Genomic DNA, 21995 nt, shown 5'->3' with positions numbered 1-21995 from the left:
GAGCTGGTGTTTCCCCTCACACGCGCCTCCTAAGGACCGCAAAGGAGAGGTGTAGCTACACATCATGGAGTAAATACATGTTCATCTCTCAATCACTCGCTGTTGGTTAACCATGGCAACAGAGTGAGGCCTCCACACTAAAACGTGTTTGCTATGATAGACAGATACTCTGGCGCATTAAAACCCCAACCACTCATTATTGACACACAATTCTGCTTTGAAATTATTGTGGTTTTTTTTTCTGTGCTCATCTCTGTTTATCAGCTACTATGGGATAAATAGGACACTTATCATTAGTGACTCATCATAATGTGGCATTGTTATGGTTTTATTTCACCCCTTGGAGGCCAATGACACGGAACACAAGGAACTAACGTGAGAAAACACGTTGCGTCATCCAACGTGAGGGCAAACTTCCTGAAAGGTTCCTGAACGTTAGGTGCCTTCAGCCACAGCAATAAATAGATTAGGATTCAGGTTTAGTGTGGTCTGTGATCGTGTGTGTATAACACAGTGGCAGTAGTGCCCAGTGGGAGGCAGACAGAAACAATGACTGAATACGTTCCACATTGAACTATAATTGGCCTTGTGGTTAACCTCATGCCTGCCTGCTAGTGGCAGGGCACTTTGACATCCCACTTTTCTTGTCCAAACCAGTTCTCCATGATTAATGAAGGTATTGAAGGCTTGAGAGATAAAGAACATGCCTTTCAGGGAACTAGAATATACAATAAAATATACTGTTTCAGTGGAAACTACAATATGAAAAGAACAGTATAGCTAGTCTACTGTGTGCACATTTATTACTCAGAGAAGGTGTGAGATGTAAAATGGTGACATACAGAGTGACATGGAAAGAAATCAATCAGATGACAAGAGGTTCTATGAGGCACTGAGTGTGAGGGGTGGGGAAGGGGTGGGGAGGTTTGACAGGGAGATAAGAGGGAAAGAGACATTTCCAAGTAACACAGTGTAACCATTGATTCCACCGTGCCTCGATGTCTCTGTAGATGGGTTTGTATTTCAGAAAAGCCTGTCTGCCCTGCCGCTCCCTCCTTCTCGCTCTCTCTTCCTGTTACACACCCTCTTTTCTCACTGTGAGAGGAGCTAGTTTCTCTGACAGGGAAACTGCTTTTCTGCTCTGACACAAGTGGTTCCAGGTGGGCCCTTTCGTATGTCTGCGGCAGTGAGTTTCAGACTCATTGGCTCTCATTTGTGTTTACAAGGATATTTTCCATCCGGATCCTTTAAAGTGACAGCAAAGCAAAGTGACAGGCAGGTAAGAAGCAAAGAGGCGTTTCCAAGTAACACATTGTAACCAATGATTCCACCGTGCCTCTGCCTCTGTAGAAGGGGGTGTATTTCAAACCAGCCTGTCTGCCCTGCCGCTCCCTCCTTCTCGCTCTCCCTTCCTCTTACAGTCCCTCTCTTCTCACTGTGAGAGGAGCTAGTTTCTCTGACAGGGAAACTGCTTTTCTTCTCTGACACAAGTGGTTCCAGGTGGGCCCTTTCGTATGTCTGTGGCAGTGAGTTTCAGACTCATTGGCTCTCATTTGTGTTTACAAGGATATTTTCCATCTGGATCCTTTAACCTTTAAAGTGACAGCAAGTGCTTTTGATCTACACCATCCCAGAGGCTGAAATGTGAGATCTAAGAGAGACCAAGACACTAATTGTGATTCAGGGCTCCTAATTGCTTTAAGATTGCTACTGATTGGAATCAGGACGGGAGTCAACAGCAACCATACTTGTGACTTTGTGAATGAATGAAAATGGTAAAGGCACTTGCTCAAGCTTTTTTGAGGTTGCTGTGGATTCTCACCTTGGCAAAGTGTAAGATCCCAGGTAAGGATAAGACCTCTCTATCCTCTTTTAAAGGTAGTAGTGCAAGAATTGTCAGGATAGGCTCATGGGCCAAGGTTTAAGGCACGGGATGTCTTTAGTGTAAGGAAACAAATAATCTGACTACTGTATGCCTTTAAACACTTACATTTGATCTAATCTTAAAATACATCTATATCTAAAAACATTTATTACCCCAGGACACTTCAATGGGTGAGTGTCCAGGAAAATAAAGACAAGCAAACTTACTTACCTGGTTCTGATAGAGGTGATTACGCCAAAATGTAAACCTGCTTGCATGATGTGTCCAGTCAATAAATAATCAGATCTATGCAGAAACAATGTACTCCTTTTTCTTTATTTTCCTCGATAGTCACCAGTTTGAAGTGTCTGGGGTAAGGAATGATAGTCACCAGTTTGAAGTGTCCTGGGGTAAGGAATCATAGTCACCAGTTTGAAGTGTCCTGGGGTAAGGAATGTTTCCCTTTTTGTTCAAGCGGGGCTGAAGAGTGTTTTGGTACACTTTTTTCTCTCTACATCTCTTGTTCATGGAACAGATGCTTTTTGCATTGTGTCCCTTTCACTGCACAAGAAATCACAGTTCTTCTGGGCAAAACTAAAATGAGACAGACATCTGAAAAAAGAACAAGAACTACTTTAACATGTGGTCCTAAAAGGAGAGGGATTTTCCATAAGACAAATCCAGTGTAAAGTATTAGTTTAAAGATGATGTTTTGACCAGGAGTTTTATGAATACAAACAACTATTTCTACACAACAGAAATGACATGTTGTCACTGCACTGTTCATGTAACTTGTGGGTGAAGTCTCTATCCATCCTCAGCAAATCTGAGAATGTATGAAGTAAAAACATCCTTCAAGGCAATGCTGAGCCTCTATTGCTGTGCATGTGGAAATACGTTGTCCACATCCCTGTAAATCCTTGAGAGGTGGTCAGTCAGTGGGCAGGAGTCGAGATGTGTTCTTTCTGAGGAATCCAGTTGCCCATGGCGTCTGGGATAGCTGGCCCTCTGGCCCTCGGCATGCCTCTGTTTGTTCTGGTTGGGAGACTAGGGAGGCCGGGCCCCACTGCCCTGTTCAGTATTTAGACTGGCCAGACCATGCTGGGACCCAGGTCAGCTGTCTCTTAGGTTTGGAATGTTGCTGAGGTGATGAAAGACGTCTACTCTGAGGAGAAGCTCACAGTCTCACAGGGACGCCCTTGACTCTTCACACATATGCACACATGCTAATTCTATATAGTCATGCACTCTATTTGACTCTGAGTGGGTGCCCTGTCTGTGAAGGACTTCACTGGTGTTACCACTGTTATTTTGGCAGTAAAAAGCCCTTACATTTACTCATTCACAGTGCAATGTCTTGTCGCAACCACATTTAGTGCAAAACAAATGACTGAAAAGAACGGATGTTGAGAATAGGCTGTGTGATTACCAGTTTCAAGGGTATTATCTAATACTTATCCAGTGTCAAACTCTGCATTTAACTCAAAAAGTGTAATGTATGTATGTAATGTTTGGCTTTAAGTGCCACCATAACCATAGGTGCCGGCGCTCACTGTGAGTTGTGTGGTGGCTAAAATGCTGGGACTGCATGTTACAGTTGGGTAAGACGAAACATAGTGAATGTTTCAGAACCGTGAGAGTAACACAACCTATAGCAAGATGGTAAGAGGGGGAGAAAAGTTCACTCATTGCCATGAGGATTCAGTACACGTCATATGTGATATACCGGTATGGAAAGGACACACTGTGAGTAGGTGTTGTGGGCTGAAAGAAAAAGATAGAAATGGAGGGAACATTTTGTTCATTCCGCCTTCTACTGCAGTAGGCTAAATAGGGGGTCACACACAGTGTTTCTTGGTGGTCTTAAATCTACTTTGAAACAAAATTATATACCTTAAACACATAGTTATGGGCTTTAAAAAATAATACACCTGTACCATATCAGATATGGAGTTGAAATGTATTACATTTTGAGTTTGCATCGAAATATTGCACTTTATATACGTCACAGAAGACTGAAATAAAAATATAACAAAACCGTTTGACATGGCAACACTGGATTTTTTGCGTTTAAAAAAAAAGAATGTTAACTAATTATTAAATGAAGGTCACATTTTCCCAAACTGTTCTCTCTCTACTTCTCCCTTAGATGCCCATTTGACATGCCTGTTCTCAGAAGACTGTGTGCTACCCTGCAGCTTCAAACCCAGCGGAAATGAGATCATCAGCTGGTACCGCCAGGACTTACTCCTCCTCAGCCACTCCCATCAGGGTGGAGACCAGTCGGACCAGCCTCCCAAGGGCCACCGTACCAGGATGTACCTGCTTCAGGACCAGCTCTCCCGGGGCAACGCCTCGCTCCACCTCAGCCAGTGTGGCATCAAGGACCGAGGTCGCTACAGGTGTCTGGTCAACAGCACTCTGGGACAACAGGAGTCCTTTATCATCATGAAAGTGGAGGGTTAGTAGTACCGCTGGCACTAGTATCGAGGCTAGAGTATGCTGCTGAGTATCCACTTCACATATCAAATTCTTTCAGCATAGCTTGTGGTAAAATACCCTCTGTTAAGAGACATGAATCATTGTTTGTCGACCAGCTACTGCTGTATTGGAGCTAGAGCCAAATTGCTAAACTGATGCCAAGCCAAGAGTCGAGTATTTGCTTTTGTTATTGGTTTTGTAACTTTGCTGTACAAAAACCTTTTGAATGGTTTTTGCTCTCAAATTCGCTGTTTGTAGTGAAACCACTCAAGGCTATTACTCTCTAACCTTGGCTCTCTGTCACTGTTATTCCAGCTCCCATCAAGATGGTTACTATGGAGATAAGTAAGAACACAGAGATTCAGTGCCTGTCTAAGGATATCTTCCCTGCTCCCCGTGTGCAATGGTCCACTCTGCCACCTAAAGCCAACCTGAGATCCACCACACATATGGCACCCAACACTGAGGGCCTCTACTCTGTTCAGAGCAAACTGAGAATGTTTGGAAATACCCCCACTTACGTCTGCACCGTTAATTCCACATATGGATCACAGTCATGGAAGAGCTCACTACAAAAAGGAGGTACGGCATAATCAGCATCGTCTTTCTCTTTCTCTCTCATTTTGCAGATGCATAGTTTATGGTTGATAAATGATCATTTAAACAGTAATACACTGCTGGGAGTGACTGTTATTACAAAAATAAAACGATTATTTAACCTTTATTTAACTAGGCAAGTCAGTTAAGAACAAATTCTTATTTACAATGACGGTCTACCAAAAGGCTACAGGCCTCCTGTGGGGACGGGGGCTGGGATTAAAATGAAACACTACATAAAGAGAGACCTAAGACAACAACACAGCATGGAAGCAACACAACATGACAACAACATGGTAGCAACACAACATGGCAGCAGCAAAACATGGTAGCCTCACAAAACAGGGTACAAACATTATTGGGCACAGACAACAGCACAAAGGGTAAGAAAGTAGGGACAACAATACATCCTGCAAAGCAGCCACACCTGTCAAGATGGGCACCATTGTTCCTATAACCAAGAAGGTAAAGATAACTGAACTAAATGACTACCGCCCCGTAGCACTCACTTCTGTCATCATGAAGCGCTTTGAGAGACTAGTCAAGGATTATATCACCTCCACCTTACCAGTGTCATGACGTGGCCCTTTCTGGGTGTAGATCGTGGCTCCCCCCCTCGCTCTCCCTCTCTCTCCTAAACCCAGGTTTTGTTATCTCAGGTCATAAATTCCTGGCAGAGACTCTCTCCCCCTGGTCATGCCGAAAGAGAGGGAGAGAGCATAGGGAGAGAACAAAGGACTTCACTTGGCAAAACTCCTAAATCCCCAAAATGGGACAATTAAACAATATTTCTACTTTTGAGAATGTGTAAATGGTCCGTGGACACTTAAGGGACAGTTATGACGGTAACGGTATCTCTTAAAGTGTACATTTCCCAGCTGTCAGGTTTACATCTAAATATTGTGAAAGGTATGTGATTAAACATTTTAACATATTTGTGAAAAGATGTAATGTGATATGAACATTCTAAATGAGAGTTTGGATTTTCATATGAAGATTAACTAGTCTTTGGCCACACCCCCGTGAGCCCAGACATCACATTAGGCATCGACAAAGGATTAAACCTGCTCCTGAAGAAATTCACACATGATCATAACATGCCAGGTGACGCTGGAAGTGGTTTAAACTACAACTCTATCAAAGGACAAGACTATACCAACGTGGAGCATGGAGCATATGCTACACGGCTGGAAATGATTAAACTCTGAAAATGGTTCCACTCTGGGACTATCGATTCACTACAGAAGGAGCAAATTCTAGACGACACTAATTACTAATCTGCAGCTAGAAATGACGTAAACCTTGAACGTGAATAAAGAGAACTGCTGAAGCATCTATTCTATGAGAAGATTTCTGAATGGTACTATGAAGTTTCCATTCTAACCACCTACAACCACCTACGACTTTGATCTTCTGGGAAACAGAACCAGAGACTTTTCTGTTGACTCTCTCCAGCAGATGGACCTGCGACCACAGAGAGAGACAGCAAGAAATACACCCGGAAATATGTAAATTGCAATTTATTTTCGGATGAGCGGTCGTTCATGTAAAGTATTAGCAATTTATATGAGTGTAGTAATCCTCGATGAGTTTCCCGCTCTTGAACTGCCACACCCCTTTTCTTTGTCTACCAAGCCGTCATATCGGTTTCGTCCGCTAGAGACCTTTTCTTTGTATTATGTAGCAACCCAATGTATGAACTAATTGTGTGTGTTTTCATTTATTTCTATGATTAATTAGTTAGTAAATAAATACCCAAGCCAATTTGTATATCGCTGATTCATAATTTACGTTAGGGATTGTGCAGAGAACCAAGACTTTTACGATGTTTCGAATGAGACTGACGGAAGGTAAAGATTAATAATCATTAATAGAAGACTAGATAAGATATGAAAATATCTGAAGAGTTGATTCGGGAAATAGAGACTATAGCATTTTCCCGTGGTGCCCCGACTTCCTAGTTGATTAAAGATTACATGATTGGTTTAATCAGGTAATAATAGTTACAAATAGAGAACTGATTTGATAAAATAACAGTCTTCACATTTAATGATAGTAAAGACACGACACCGGCCACCCTAGACCCTCTTCAGTTTGCATACCGCCCTAACAGGTCCACAGACGATGCAATCGCCATCATACTGCACACTGCCCTATCCCATCTGGAGAAGAGGAATACCTATGTAAGAATGCCATTCATTGACTTCAGCTCAGCATTCAACACCATAGTACACTCCAAGCTCATCATCAAGCTGGAGGCCCTGGGCCTCAACCCCACCCTGTGCAATTGGGTCCTGGACTTTCTGATGGACCGCCCCCAGGAAGTGAAGGTAGGAAACAACATCTCCACCTCGCTGGCCCTCAACAGCGAGGTGGAGGGTGCGTGCTCAGGGTGCGTGCTCAGCCCCCTCCTGTACTCCCTGTTCACCCATGACTGTGTGGCCATACACGCCTCCAACTCAATCATCAAGTTTGCAGACGACACAACAGTAGTGGGCTTAATTACCAACAACAACGAGACAGCCTACAGGGAGGAGGTGAGGGCACTCGGAGTGTGGTGTCAGGAAAACAACCTCTCACTAAACGTCAACAAAACAAAGATGATCGTGGACTTCGGGAAAGAGTAGAGGGAGCACCCCCTATCCACTTTGAAGGGACAGCAGTGAAGAAAGTGGAAAGTTTTAAGTTCCTCGGTGTACACATCAACGACAAACTGAAATAGTCCACCAACACAGACAGTGTGGTGAAGAAGGTGCAACAGCATCTCTACAACCTCAGGAGGCTGAAGATATTTGTCTTGTCACCCAAAACCCTGACTAACTTTTACAGATCCACAATCGAGAGCATCATGTCGGGCTGTATCACAGCCTGGTATGGCAACTGCTCTGCCCTCAACCGCAAGGCTCTCCAGAGGGTGCTGCGGTCTGCACAATGCATCCCTGGGGAAATTACCTATAGCACCCGGTGTCACAGGAAGGCAAAAGAAGATCATCAAAGACAACAACCACCCTAGCCACTGCCTGTTCACACCACTACCATCCAGAAGGCGAGGTCAGTACAGGTGCATCAAAGCGGGGACTGAGAAGCTGTTCTTCAGTCTCTATTTCAAGGCCATCAGACTGGTAAACAGCAATCACAAACTCAGAAAGGCTGCTGCCAACATGGAGACCCAAACACTGGCCTCTTTAACAAATAGATCACTAGTCACTTGCACTTTTTGGAACCAGAAGCACAAGCATTTCGCTACACTCGCATTAACATCTTCTAACCATGTGTATGTGACAAATAAAATTTGATTTGATTTGTCAGTGTGAGTGTCCATGATTGAGTCTGATTGAGTCTTTGAATTAAGAGCTGCTGTGAACTGAAAAGACGAGCGACCCAAGGATGTTTGTGCTTTGGGGACCTTTAACAGAATGTGACTGGCAGAACGGGTGTTTTATGTGAAGGATGATGGCTGCAGTAGATATCTCAAATGGGGGAGTGAGGCCTAAGAGGGTTTTATAAATAAGCATCAACCAGTGGGTCTAGCGACGGGTATACAGAGATGACCAGTTTACAGAGTATAGAGTGCGGTGATGTGTCCTATAAGGGCATTGGTGGCAAATCTGATGGCCGAATGGTAAAGAACATCTAGCCGAATGGTAAGAACATCTAACATCTAGTCATTTGAATCAGGGTTAGTTTGGCAGCTGGGGTGAAAGAGGAGCGATTACGATAGAGGAAACCAAGTCTACATTTAACTTTAGCCTGCAGCTTTGATATGTGCTGAGAGAAGGACAGTGCACCGTCTAGCCATACTCCCAAGTACTTGTATGAGGTGACTACCTCAAGCTCTAAACCCTCAGAGGGAGTAATCACACCAGTGGGGAGAGGGACATTCTTCTTACCAAACCACAATGTCCTTTGTTTTGGAGGTGTTCAGAACAAGGTTAAGGGTAGAGAAAGCTTGTTGGACACTAAGAAAACTTTGTTGTCGAGCGTTTAACAGAAAATCTGGGGAGGGGCTAGCTGAGTATAAGATTGTATCATCTGCATATAAATGGATGCGAGAGCTTCCTACTGCCTGAGCTATGTTGTTGATGTAAATTGAGAAGAGAGTGAGGCCTAGGATTAAGCCCTGGGGTACATCCTTGGTGACAGGAAATGGCTAAGACAGCAGATGTTCTGACTTTATACACCGCACTCTTTGAGAGAGGTAGTTAATAGTAACTCCCCACCCCGGGTCCGGGAGCGTAATCATCGACTGACACTAATTAGCATAACGCAACGGACATAAATATTCCTAGAAAATATTCCTATTCATGAAAATCACAAGTGAAATGTATTGAGACACAGCTTAGCCTTTTGTTAATCACCCTGTCATCGCAGATTTTCAAAATATGCTTTACAGCCAAAGCTAGACAAGCATTTGTGTAAGTTTATCGATAGCCTAGCATAGCATTTTGTCCAGCTAGCAGCAGGTAACTTGGTCACGGAAATCAGAAAAGCAATCAAATTAAATCGTTTACCTTTGATGAGCTTCGGATGTTTTCACTCACGAGACTCCCAGTTAGATAGCCAATGTTCATTTTTTCCCAAAATATTATTTTTGTAGGCGAAATAGCTCCGGTTTGTTCTTCACGTTTGGTTGAGAAATCGCCCGGGAAATTGCAGTCACAAAAACGCCAAAAAATATTCCAAATTAGCTCCATAATATCGACAGAAACATGGCAAACGGACTTAGACAAGTTGTAAATGGATCATAATAGTACTCACAGCTTTCCAAGAAAAACATTTGAGACATTTCTGATCTGTTTACATACAGTACAAGTCCAAAGTTTGGACACACCTACTCATTCAAGGGTTTTTCCCTATTTTTACTATTTTCTACATTGTAGAATAATAGAGAAGTCATCAAAACTATGAAATAACACATATGGAATCATGTAGTAAGCAAAAAAGTGTTAAGCAAATAAATACATTAATTTTTTATTTTAGATTCTTCAAAGTAGCCACCCTTTGCCTTGTTGACTATCAGACCTCAGGATACAGAACCGCAGACAGGCTCAGGGAAAGGGCAGGCAGAATGGTCAAAACCGGAAAAAGGAGACAGAGGGCTGTAAGACAGAGGATTAATCCTTGATACATGAAACGTGGGATGTGTACGGAGCGTGTGGGGCAACAGAAGATGAACAGCAGAGGGGCTAAGGATCTTGGAAAAAGGGCCGATAAAACGGGGGGAAAGTTTGCGGGACTCTACCCGGAGGGGCAGATTCCGAGTAGACAGCCATACCCTCTGCCCAAGAAGATAGCGGGAAACCAGGGTCCGGTGGCAGTCCGCCTGTCGATGGTACTTGGAGGTAGTCGTGAGAAGAGCAGACCGAGCTCTCTTCCAGGTGCAGACAAACATCTGGGCAGAGGGTATGATGACCTCTTCCTCTTGCTCAGGGAAGAGCTTGGGCTGATAACCCATGGAGCATTCGAAGGGCAAGAGCCCAGTGGCCGAGCAGGGAAGGGTGTTCCAGGCGTACTCCAGCCAAGTTTCTGGCCTCAGGTGGTGGGGTTGGCCGAGACGAGGCACCGAAAAGTTGTATCCAGGTCCTGATTGGCACGCTCTGACTGCCCTTTGGATTGGGGATGAAAACCGGAGGACAGGCTGGCTGACGACCCAATCAGAACGCCTTCCAGAACCGGGACGAGAATTGAGGACCACCGTCGGAAACCATGTCCACTGGAAGTCCATGGATCCGGAAGAAGTGCTGCACCATGAGCTGGGCCGGCTCCTTGGCCGAGGTAGCTTGGGGAGGGTAATGAAAGCTTTGGAAAACCTGCCCACCACTTTGAGGATAGTGGTGTTGCCATCAGACATAGTGGGACCAGTGACGAAGTCCAGGGAAATATGTGACCAGGGACGGTGAAGGACAGGAAGAGGTTGAAGGAGGCCAGCCAGAGCTTACCGAGGAGTCTTGTTCTGAGCACAGACAGTGCAGGCGGCGACGAACGCGGAGATGTCCGGAACTATGGTGGGCCACCTGCCACCCTGGCTCCAATGGGGGCAATAACGGCGTGAAAGCGCGTCTGGCTTACCCCGGGTGGTAGGAGATGGTGAAGTTGAACCGGGTGAACAACAGTGCCCATCGAGCTTGCCTGGAGCTGAGATACTTGGCGGTGCGGAGATATTCCAGGTTCTTGTGATCCGTCCACACTATGAATAGAAGTTCCGCCGCCATCTAACCATTGTCTCCACTCCTCCAAGGCCATCTTCACCCTGAGTAGTTCTCGATTCCCCACATCATAATTCCTCTCTGTGGTGTTAAGGCGATAGGAGAAGAAGGCGCAGGGATGCAGCTTAAGTTCCAGGGCAGAACGCTGGGACAGGACAGCCCCCACTCTGACATCCGAATCGTCTACCTCCACCATGAACTGACGGGACGGGTCCGGATGGATCAATATGGGAGCTGTGGTGAAATGATGCTTAAGGTCCAGGAATGCCGGGTCAACAGCTGGGGACCACATGAACGGGACCTTCGGAGATGTGAGTGCTGACAAGGGAGAGGCCAGGGTGGATTAAACCGTGATAGTAATTGGCGAATCCTAAGAAACGTTGCAATCTACTACCGCTCTCACCTTACCCAGATCCATCTGCACATTCCCAGAAGTGATGTATCCAAGGAAGGAGATGATGGAGCGATGGAACTCGCATTTGACAAACAGCTGGTTCTCCAGGAGATGCTGGAGGACTTTTTGGATGTGGAGAATGTGTTCTTGAGCTAAGCGGGAAAAGACGAGGATGTCATCGAGGTAGACGAAAGTGAACTGGTTCAACATATCCCGGAGAACGTCATTAACCAAGGCCTGGAACACAGCAAGAGCATTGGTATCACCAGGTATTTATAGTGTCCACTAGCAGTGTTGAAGGCTGTCTTCCACTCGTCACCTTCCCATATCCGTACCAGGTGGTAAACATTCCCCTAACTTAGAGAACATAGTAGCCCCTTGGAGCGGCTCAAAACCAAGGCGATGAGTGGCAGTGGGTAGCGGTTCTTAACTGTGATGTCATTGAGGCCCCGGTAGTCGATGTACGGGCGCAGAGTTTCGTCCTTCTTCTCCACAAAGAAGAACCCTGCGCCGGCGGGGGAGTCAGAAGGACGCATACCCCCTGCAGCCAGGGACCTGACAGTGAATACAGCCATCCCCGGGGTGGTAGTGCCCGAGAGAATGTCATTCCCGCAGTCATAGGGTCAATGCAGAGGAAGCGAAGTGGCCCGGGCCATGCTGAAAACCTCCCATAGATCCTGGTACTCCGCGGGAATGGCAAAGAGGTCCGAGGCTTCTTCCGAGCCCAAAGGAAGACGTCCCGGGGCAGGCTGCGCTGACTTCAGGCAATGGGCGTGGCAGAACGGGCTCCAGCCCATGATAGTACCAGCAGTCCAGTTGATAAGGGGATTGTGGCGCTGGAACCAAGAAAACCCCAATACCACGGGAACCTGAGCATAAACTGTATAGATCACTGTGGTTCCCGGACACACACAAGTGGATAGGAGTAGTATTGTGGGTAACCCTGCCTATAGAGTGCCCATCCAGTGCTCTAACATCCACGTGACTAGAGAGGGGCTGAGTGGGGATGCCCAGCTCAGACACCAGGGTGGCGTCCATGAAACTCTCATCGGCCCCAGGGTCAATGAGAACCCAGGGAGATTTAGATTGGTCACCCCACAGCAGGATGGCATGGAGAGGGGTGTGAGTAAGGGGAGAAGAAAAACTCTCCGTATGGCCCACCAGAGTACTTGTACCTACTGATGAGCCTGGTCTTCTTAAAAGACAGGTTGACACATAATGACCGGCAGTTCCGCAATACAGACAACTCTGGGTGTTAAGTCTGCGTAAGTGTTTAGCCTAGCTCTGCCAAGTTGCATCGGCTACAAAAAAGGGGAGTCGGCAGACCTCAGAGACTTTCGGGGGAACTCTCGTAAGCTCGGATTCTCTCGGGGACGTAGACGCCGGAATCTTCCGGAGTTCCTCGGAGGCAATTTGGGATCCTTAGGGCAAGAGATTGGGACTGGAATCAGACCTCCTCTCCCTCCTATGTTCCCGTAGCCGCCCATCGATCCGGATGGTCAAGGCAAAGAGAGAATCGAGATCCGTAGGCAGTTCCCGGGCTGCAAGCTCATCCTTAACGTCCTCCGATAATCCATGAAGGAATGTGTCAAACGGAGATTCTGAGTTCCAGGCACTCTCGGCAGCCAATGTGCAGAAATCAACCGCATAGTCCACCACAATGCGGAAGTCTTGGCGAAGCTGGAGTAACTTCTGGGCAGCCTCTCTCCCAGAAAATGGAGAATTGAAACCTTTTTCACCTCATCCACGAACTCCTTCAGGCTGAAACACTCGGTAGATTGTTGCTCCCACACCGCAGTAGCCCAGGCAAGAGCCCTCCCGGACATTAGCGGGGGAAGGACGAGGGCAGCAGCTCAAAGATGAGGGAACACTGGGAGAGAAACACCCGACAGGTTCCTGACCGTCCAGCGAAGTGTTCTGGGGGAGGTAAGCAAGGTTATTGGGAAGCCAGGGTGGCCTGGAGAGACGCACTGCTGACAGCGGTGTTACTGGGGGGCTGGGAGGCTACTGTCGTGGCCGGTGGACTCACAGATAATCCGCAGAATTGTTCCAGCAATGTATTCAAGGCACAGTCATGGCGTTCTGCCAAGGTTTGGAATCCGTCCATAAGACCTGGGAGTAACTCCTTGTGTCTCCCAATGGTGGCTCCTTGGGAGGAGATGGTGTTGCGGAGTTGGTCCAAGTCTACTGCGTCAGTCATGGCCAGGTCGTACAATCGGACCTCAGGAGAAGACCCAGATGCAGACAGTTCGAAGCAACAAAGTTTATTACAAAAACAGGTGGCAGGCAAACGACAGGTCAAGGGCAGGCAGAGGTCAGTAATCCAGAGCAGAGTCTGAAGGTACAGAACAGCAGGCTCAGGGTCAGGGCAGGCAGAGGTCAGTAATCCAGGGCAGTGTCACAGGGTACGGAATAGCAGGCAGGCTCAGGGTCGGGGCAGGCAGAATGGTCAAAACTGGGAAAGCTAGAAAACAAGGACAAGAGAGAAAAACAGGAGTACAGGAAAAATGCCAGTAGGCTTGACGAGACAAGACGAACTAGCAACAGACAAACAGAAAACACAGGTATAAGTGCACAGGGGATAATGGGGGAAATGGGTGACACCTGGAGGGGGTGGAAGCAAGCACAAGACAGGTGAAACAGATCAGGGTGTGACAATGACTGCTTTGCACACTCTTGGCATTCTCTCAACCAGCTTCATGATGTAGTCACCTGGAATGCATTTCAATTAACAGGTGTGCCTTGTTAAAAGTTCATTTGTGGAATTTATTTCCTTCTTAATGCTTTTGAGCCAATCAGTTGTGTTGTGACAAGGTAGGGGTGGTATACAGAAGATAGCCTTAAGCAAAGAGATAGTCATAAGCAAAGGGAAATGACAGTCCATCATTACTTTAAGACATGAAGGTCAGTCAATCCGGAAAATGTCAATAACTTTGAAAGTTTCTTCCACTTGCAGTCGCAAAAACCATCAAGCACTATGATGAAACTGGCTCTCATGAGGACCGCCACAGGAAAGGAAGACCCAGAGTTACTGCTGCTGCAGAGGATAAGTTTATTCGAGTTAACTGCACCTCAGATTGCAACCCACATAACGCTTTACAGAGTTCAAATATCTCAACATCTCAACTTCAACTGTTCAGAAGAGACTGTGTGAATCAGGCCTTCGTGGTCGAAATCCTGCAAAGAAACCACTACTAAAGGATACCAAAAATAAGAAGAGACTTGCTTGGGCCAAGAAACACGAGCAGTGGACATTAGACCGATGGAAATTTTCCTTTGGTATGATGAGTCCAAATTTGAGCCTTTTAATTCCAACTGCCGTGTCTTTGTGAGATGCAGAGTAGGTGAACGGATGATTTCCGCATTTGTGGTTCCCACCGTGAAGCATGGAGGAGGAAGTGTGATGGTGTGGGTTGCTTTGCTGGTGACACTGTCTGTGATTTATTTAACCAGCATGGCTACCACAGCATTCTGCAGCGATATGCCATCCCATTTGGTTTGCGTTAAATAAGACTATAATTTGTTTTTCAACAGGACAATGACCCAAAACACACCTACAGGCTGTGTAAGGGATATTTGACCAAGGAGAGTGATGAAGGGCTGCATCAGATGACCTGGCCTCCACAATCACCAGACCTCAACCCAATTGAGATGGTTTGGGATGAGTTGGACCGCAGAGTGTAGGAAAAGCAGGCAACAAAGTGATCAGCATATGTGGGAACTCTTTCAAGACTGTTGGAAAAGCATTCCTCATGAAGCTGTTTGAGAGAATGCCAAGAGTGTGCAAAGCTGTCAACAAGTCATTTTGTCATTTAATTTTTTTCCCCCTTTTCATATCCAATTGTTTTAGTAGTTACTATCTTGTCTCATCACTACAACTCCCATACGGGCTCAGGAGAGACAAAGGTCGAAAGCCATGCATCCTCTGAAACACAACCCAACCAAGCCGCACTGCTTCTTAACACAGCACACATCCAACCCGGAAGCAAGCCGCACCAATGTGTCGGAGGAAACACCGTGCACTGCGCCCGGCACAGGAGTCGCTAGTGCATGATGAGACATGATATCCCTACCCAAACCCGGACGACACTAGGCCAATTGTACATCGCCCCATGGAACTCACGGTCACAGCCGGCTGCGACAGAGCCTGGGCTCAAACCCAGAATCTCTGGTGGCACAGCTAGCACTGCAATGACGTGCCTTAGACCACTGCGCCACCCGGGAGGCCAAAGGGTGGCTACTTTGAAGAGTCTAAAATATATTTTGATTTGTTTAATAGTTTTGATGACCTACAATGTAGAAAATAGTTTAAAAAATAAAGAAAAACCCTTGAATGAGTAGGTGTGTCCAAACTTTTGACTGGTACTGTATATTTTAGAGGCTATTTATACAGACAATTGGTGTAAAACCTGTATAAACTGTATTTACAATTATTTGACAATATTTTATGTTGACAATAATTCTATTACACCATCTCTGATATATCTTACTTTAATTTTCCTGCAGGTGTGTTTTGAGTCAAATCTGGATTATATGCCTCTATTGCCATTCGTTCCAATTAGAGTGGTTGCATTTCGCCCTGACCAATATGGCCGCCATTTTCCTCCTTTCTGGAACTTTGAGGGTTTATGAAACCCCACAAGTAATTTAATAGGATCTCTATGGTAACAACGCCCTCTAGTGTTTAAGAGAGTGACTACAGTGGGAAGTCTGCTAAGGGACAGTGATATATACCTTTTACATTTAGCAGACACTCTTATCGAGAGCAGCTTACATAAGTCAGTACATTCATTTTTGTATTTTTTTGTACTGGTCCCCCGTGGGAATCGAAACCCACAAACCTGGCGTTGAAAGTGCCATGCTCTACCAACTGAGCCACAAATAACATGCTTTCCCTGGCTCACAATTCATAAACTTATTTCATCAACAGAGTTGATTGGAGAGGCAGGGCGAGAGCTGTCCATCCCTTGCATGGCTCCACAGAACTTCCAGAACTTTTTCCTCACCTGGACCTTCACTAGAACCAATGATAACTCCAAGGTCATCCTCAGCTATGTCAGCCAAACCAGACGGACCTCCAACCTTTGGGAGGGCCGGGTTGAACTGGAGCAGGACCGAGTTTTGATGGGAGATGGATCCCTCCTTCTTCACAACCCAGAGAGTCAGGAACACACAGGAACCTACACCTGTACATTCTCAGGCTTCCAGAGCAGACACATGGTTCAAACCCAGGTCGCCATCAGGTCAACATCACGGCGATCGTTGACAGGTACACAATTATACCTTTAAATGATTTACTCCCTATGTGCTTATTATGCATGCAAGGTTATTGATGCTAAGTGTTCACATCTTTCCATAATGCTGAATTTTTAACACATTTACATTGTCCAAACGTCTAGACAATATGCCAAATGCTGAAGACCAGGTTGGGCGTACAGGGGAAAGTCACTCCAAGATGTGGGTTATTGCTGTAATAGTTGCAGTGGTTGCACTAGTAACAACAGCTATACTACTGTATAGAAAACAAAGAGGTAAGTATAAAGACAGGTCTTGACCCGGGCCTGCAGTGGGAGTATATCAGCGTATCAAAGAGATGTCTGCTATCCTACTGTTCAATCTACTATAACTAATGTGATGGAATACCTGAGAGTAAATTAATCACTTCTGAACACCATGCATTCTGTACTCATACTCACATGGCAATGAAGGAAGTAATGACTCATATGATTTATGAACTCCCTAGCCAACCAAGGGAAGGCTGATAGGACCACTCTGGAGGACACAGAGATGCAGCCAATGAAAACTAGTAAGTGTAGGTCTATTTTAGTAGTTGTCAGGACTCATCATTATACAGTATGGCCTTTATCCTATTATAATCCAATCCAGAAGTCTTACACTATATATACAAAAGTATGTGGACACCCCTTCAAATGAGTGGATTCGGCTATTTCAGCCACAACCGTTGCTGACAGGTGTTTATAAAATCAAGCATAAATCCATGCAATCTCCATAGACAAATATTGGCAGTGGAATGGCCCGTACTGAAGAGCTCAGTGACTTTCAATGTGGCACCTAAATAGGATGCCACATTTCCAACAAGTCAGTTTGTCAAATTTCTGCCCTGCTAGAACTGCCCCAGTCAACTGTAAGTGCTGTTATTGTGAAGTGGAAACACCTAGGTGCAACAACGGTTCAGCCGCGAATTGGTAGGCCACACATGCTCACAGAACGGGACCGCCAAGTGCGGAAGTGTGTAGTGCACACTCCTCGGTTGCAACATTCACTACGGAGTTCCAAACTGCCTCTGGAAATAACTGTTCGTCAGGAGTGGTGTACAGCTTGCCGCCATTGGACTCTGGAGCAGTGGAAATGTGTTCTCTGGAGTTATTAATCACGCTTCACCATCTGGCAGTCCGACGGACAAAACTTGGTTTGGCAGATGCCAGGAGAATGCTACCTGCCCCAATGCATAGTGGCAACTGTAAAGTTTGTTGGAGGAGGAATAATGGGCAGTGGCTGTTTTCATGGTTCGGGCCTTAGTTCCAGTGAAGGGAAATATTAATGCTACAGCATATAATGACATGCTAGACGATTTTGTGTTTCCAACTTTGTGGCAATAGTTTGGAGAAGGCCCTTTCCTGTTTCCCCATGACAATGCCCACGTGCACTAAGCGACGTCCATACAGAAATGGTTTGTCGATATCGATGTGGAAGAACTTGACTGGCCTGCACAGAGCACTGACTTCAACTCCATTGAACACATTGTGGATGAATTGTAAAGCCGACTCCGAGTCAGGCCTAATCGCCTGACCTCACTAATGCTCTTGTGGCTGAATGGAAGCAAGTCCCCGGAGCAATGTTCCAACATCTAGGGGAAAGCCTTCCCAGAACAGTGGAGCCTTCCCAGAACAGAACAGCCTTCCCAGAACAGTGGCAGCAAATGGGGGACCAACTCCATATTAATGCCCATAATTTTGGAATGAGATGTTCGAAGAGCTGGTGTCCACATACTTATGGCCATGTAGTGTATCTGATTTTATCCCATTCTGCAAGGCCAAACCAAAGTGACTTGTGTAGCCTTCAGCCCAGATACCTTTAGCCTTAACAACATTCATAAAACTTAAACTTTTCTATCATTTGAATGAATGTATCTGTTATACTAAAGTTCTTATTTATTCATGTTTGGTTGAAGTACACTGAAAGGAAATACTGCTGGCTTTAGTTATTTTTTCATTGGCTAATACCTATTGCCCTGCCTTACTAATTGGCCTTTCCATTTCTCCCTCACAGTTAAATCATCTGATGATTTGCCAATGGATAACTGCCAGCTGACAGCAGGACAAAACAACGGCCATACATAGCTCTGACTGACAAGACGTACTAGATGACAGTCATACTGTTCCTAATCACAGACCTGACATCATCAATCATCCATGCATTTGTAGCTTGACTGATAGTTAGAAAATGTGCCCATGGACAACAACCCACATGTTTTGCTCAAGGGGGGAAACTATATCATTGGAGAGTACTGTTCTACAGTGGAGCACATCTGTGTTCTAAACAATTGAATAACTGTACCGTCTTCATAATTTACATTAAAGTTTTGAATGAAGTATTCATTGTAGCAGTCATCCGTGAGTGTCTGAACAGTTGTCAACTCTGAGATACCTTACCCTTCTAAGGTATCTAGCTTAGAACAGCAGGCTACCGAGACAGAAATAGACATTGCCATGCTGTTCGTAATGGAGCGTAACATTTTCGTCCTGAATTTGAGCTTTCATTTTAACAACATGACCACACAACTTTGGAATTCTATATAGGACAAAATGCGTGTTGCAGGCATATTTTGATATTTAAGATTGTGAAAATGTTGTACAGTTATTCCCTCTTCGAAAAAAAAACGGTTCCAAAAGGGTTCTTCAGCTGTCCCCATAGGAGAACACTTTTTGGTTCCTGGTAGAACCCTGTTTTTGGGTTCCATGTAGAACCCTCTGTGGAAAGGGTTCTACATGGAAACAAAAGGGTTCTAACCTGGAACCCTAAAGGGTTCTACCTGGAAGCAAAAATAGTTATTCAAAGGGTTATTCTATGGGAACAGCCGAAGAACCCCTTTAGGTTCTAGATAGCACCTTTTTTTTCTAAGAGTGTACACCTAGATGTGTGAGTAGAAGTGTGAGTAGAAGTATACTAGGTAAGAATACTACAAATTTTGATTATCAGAAATGTTTGATTGCAATTATATAACATTATCCTCTGGAATCTAAACTTCTATTAAAGAATATGTAGGCATTGTTTTTAAAAAGGCCATGTCTTGTCTCTCTGGTGACCTGTCTCTACTCTGAGGACTGTGTGCTGCCATGTAGCTTCAAACGAAATGAAGACAAGGTGATCCTTTGGTACAGACAGCAAACACACGTCCATAGCTACTACGATGACATTGACTAGTTACAATTTCAGACTGAACATTTCAGTGGAAATACATCTTTGTTTAAAGACCAGCCTTTTCATGTAAATAAATCAGTCCTACTCAGGAGTGTAGATGTTTCAGATGAGGGTATATACACTACCGTTCAAAAGTTTGGGGTCACTTAGAAATGTCCTTGTTTTTGAAAGAAAAGCCAATTATTTTGCCCATTAAAAAAACATAAAATTGATCAGAAATGCAGTGTAGACATTGTTAAAGTGGTAAATGACTATTGTAGTTGGAAACGGCAGATATTTAATGGAATATCTAACACTACTGTACCAAAGTTTGGGGTCACTTAGAAATTCCCTTGTTTTTGAAAGAAAAGCACATTTTTTGTTCATTAAAATATCATAAAATTGATCAGAAATGCAGTGTAGACATGGTTAATGTTATAACTGACTAATGTAGCTGGAAACGGCAGATTTTTTTAATGGAATATCTACATAGGCCCATTATCAGCAACCATCACTCCTGTGTTCCAATGGAAAGTTGCGTTAGCTAATCCAAGTTTATAATTTTAAAAGGCTAATTGATCATTAGAAAACCCTTTTGCAATTATGTTAGCACAGCTGAAAACTGTTGTGCTGATTAAAGAAGCAATAAATCTGTCATTCTTTAGACTAGTTGAGTATCTGGAGCATCAGCATTTGTGGGTTCGATTACAGGCTCAAAATGGCCAACAACAAAGAACTCTTCTGAAGCTCATCAGTCTATTCTTGTTCTGAGAAATGAAGGCTATTCCATGCGAGAAATTGCCAAGAAACTGAAGATCTCGTACAACGCTGTGTACTACTACCTTCACAGAACAGCGCAAACTAGCTCTAACCAGAATAGAAAGAGGGGTGGGAGGCCCCGGTGCACAACTGAGCAAGAGGACAAGTACATTAGAGTGTCTAGTTTGAGAAACAGACACCTCACAAGTCCTCAACTGGCAGCTTCATTAAATAAACAAAAAAAGAAATGTTCTCTCACTGTCAACTGCGTTTCTTTTCATCTTAAACTTAAACCACAGACATGTGACTAACAGAAATGGAATAATGTGTCCCTGAACAAAGGGGGATGTCAAAATCAAAAGTATCAGTCAGTATCTGGTGTGGCCACCAGCTGCATTAATTACTGCAGTGCATCTCCTCCTCATGGAATGCACCAGATTTGCCAGTTCTTGCTGTGAGATGTTACCACACTCTTCCACCATGTCACCTGCAAGTTTCTGGGGGGAATGGTTCTAGCCTTCATCCTCTGATCCAACAGGTCCCAGATGTGCTCAATGGGATTGAGGTCCGGGCTCTTCGCTGGCCATGGCAGAACACTGACATTCCTGTCTTGCAGGAAATCACGCACAGAACGAGCAGTATAGCTGGTGGCATTGTCATGCTGGAGGGTCATGTCAGGATGAGCTTGCAGGAAGGGTATCACATGAGGGAGGAGGATGTCTTCCTTGTAATGCACAGCGTTGAGATTGCCTGCAATGACAACAAGCTCAGTCTGATGATGCTGTGACACACCGCCCCAGGCCATGATGGACCCTCCACTTCCAAATCGATCCCGCTCCAGAGTACATACAGGCTAGTGAAGGTTTGAAAATAATTTGCCAATAGATTGTTGACTTGATTAAATAAGGATTTGTTCTTAACTGACCTGCCTAGTTAAATAAAGGTTAAATAAAAAATCTAATAAAAAATCTATTCATAACTAAGATTTTGAAAGTATGATGTTGACATGAACAGTCCAATCAAAGTTTCGTGATATAATGTGATTTTACGTCATTTTACATGTGGCCAATGACCTTGAGCCTTCTTGGAAGGGCATTTCCAATATAAATCTATGGCAGCACCGAAGGGGCTTGAACTTTCTGGCTCTCCCTGTAGATTTTGAGGCGACTTAGTGTCCCCATGAGTGACAGAACACTGAGCCAATCACGGCACATCAAGAGAACATTACCAACCCCTACGCTCTGTTTTTTTCTGATGGCTGCCCCATCACCAC

The 21995-nt window shown here is 44.9% G+C and overlaps 1 protein-coding gene across 1 annotated transcript; it reads left to right on the top strand.

The window, feature by feature from the left end:
• Nucleotides 1-1383: 1383 nt before the first annotated feature.
• LOC112228888 lies at nucleotides 1384-19159 on the top strand. Its single transcript, XM_024394622.2, has 7 exons — nucleotides 1384-1845; nucleotides 4014-4325; nucleotides 4661-4927; nucleotides 16473-16811; nucleotides 16942-17073; nucleotides 17286-17348; nucleotides 18833-19159. The coding sequence occupies exons 1-7, from the start codon at nucleotides 1767-1769 to the stop codon at nucleotides 18901-18903; spliced, it is 1263 nt and encodes a 420-aa protein (XP_024250390.1). The 5' UTR covers nucleotides 1384-1766; the 3' UTR covers nucleotides 18904-19159.
• Nucleotides 19160-21995: the final 2836 nt, after the last annotated feature.

The sequence above is a fragment of the Oncorhynchus tshawytscha genome, linkage group LG30 (genome assembly GCF_018296145.1).
Source record: "Oncorhynchus tshawytscha isolate Ot180627B linkage group LG30, Otsh_v2.0, whole genome shotgun sequence".
NCBI classification, from domain to species: Eukaryota; Metazoa; Chordata; class Actinopteri; order Salmoniformes; family Salmonidae; genus Oncorhynchus; species Oncorhynchus tshawytscha.
This window is presented reverse-complemented; position numbering and strand designations above follow the sequence as displayed.

Bases quoted from the DNA above. Each gene is read 5' to 3' on its own strand.
- LOC112228888 (XM_024394622.2), top strand. From the start codon at position 1,767: ATGAAAATGGTAAAGGCACTTGCTCAAGCTTTTTTGAGGTTGCTGTGG. The intron at 4,326-4,660 runs GTTAGTAGTACC...CTGTTATTCCAG, and splicing joins TATCATCATGAAAGTGGAGG to CTCCCATCAAGATGGTTACT. The intron at 17,074-17,285 runs GTAAGTATAAAG...TGAACTCCCTAG, and splicing joins ACTGTATAGAAAACAAAGAG to CCAACCAAGGGAAGGCTGAT.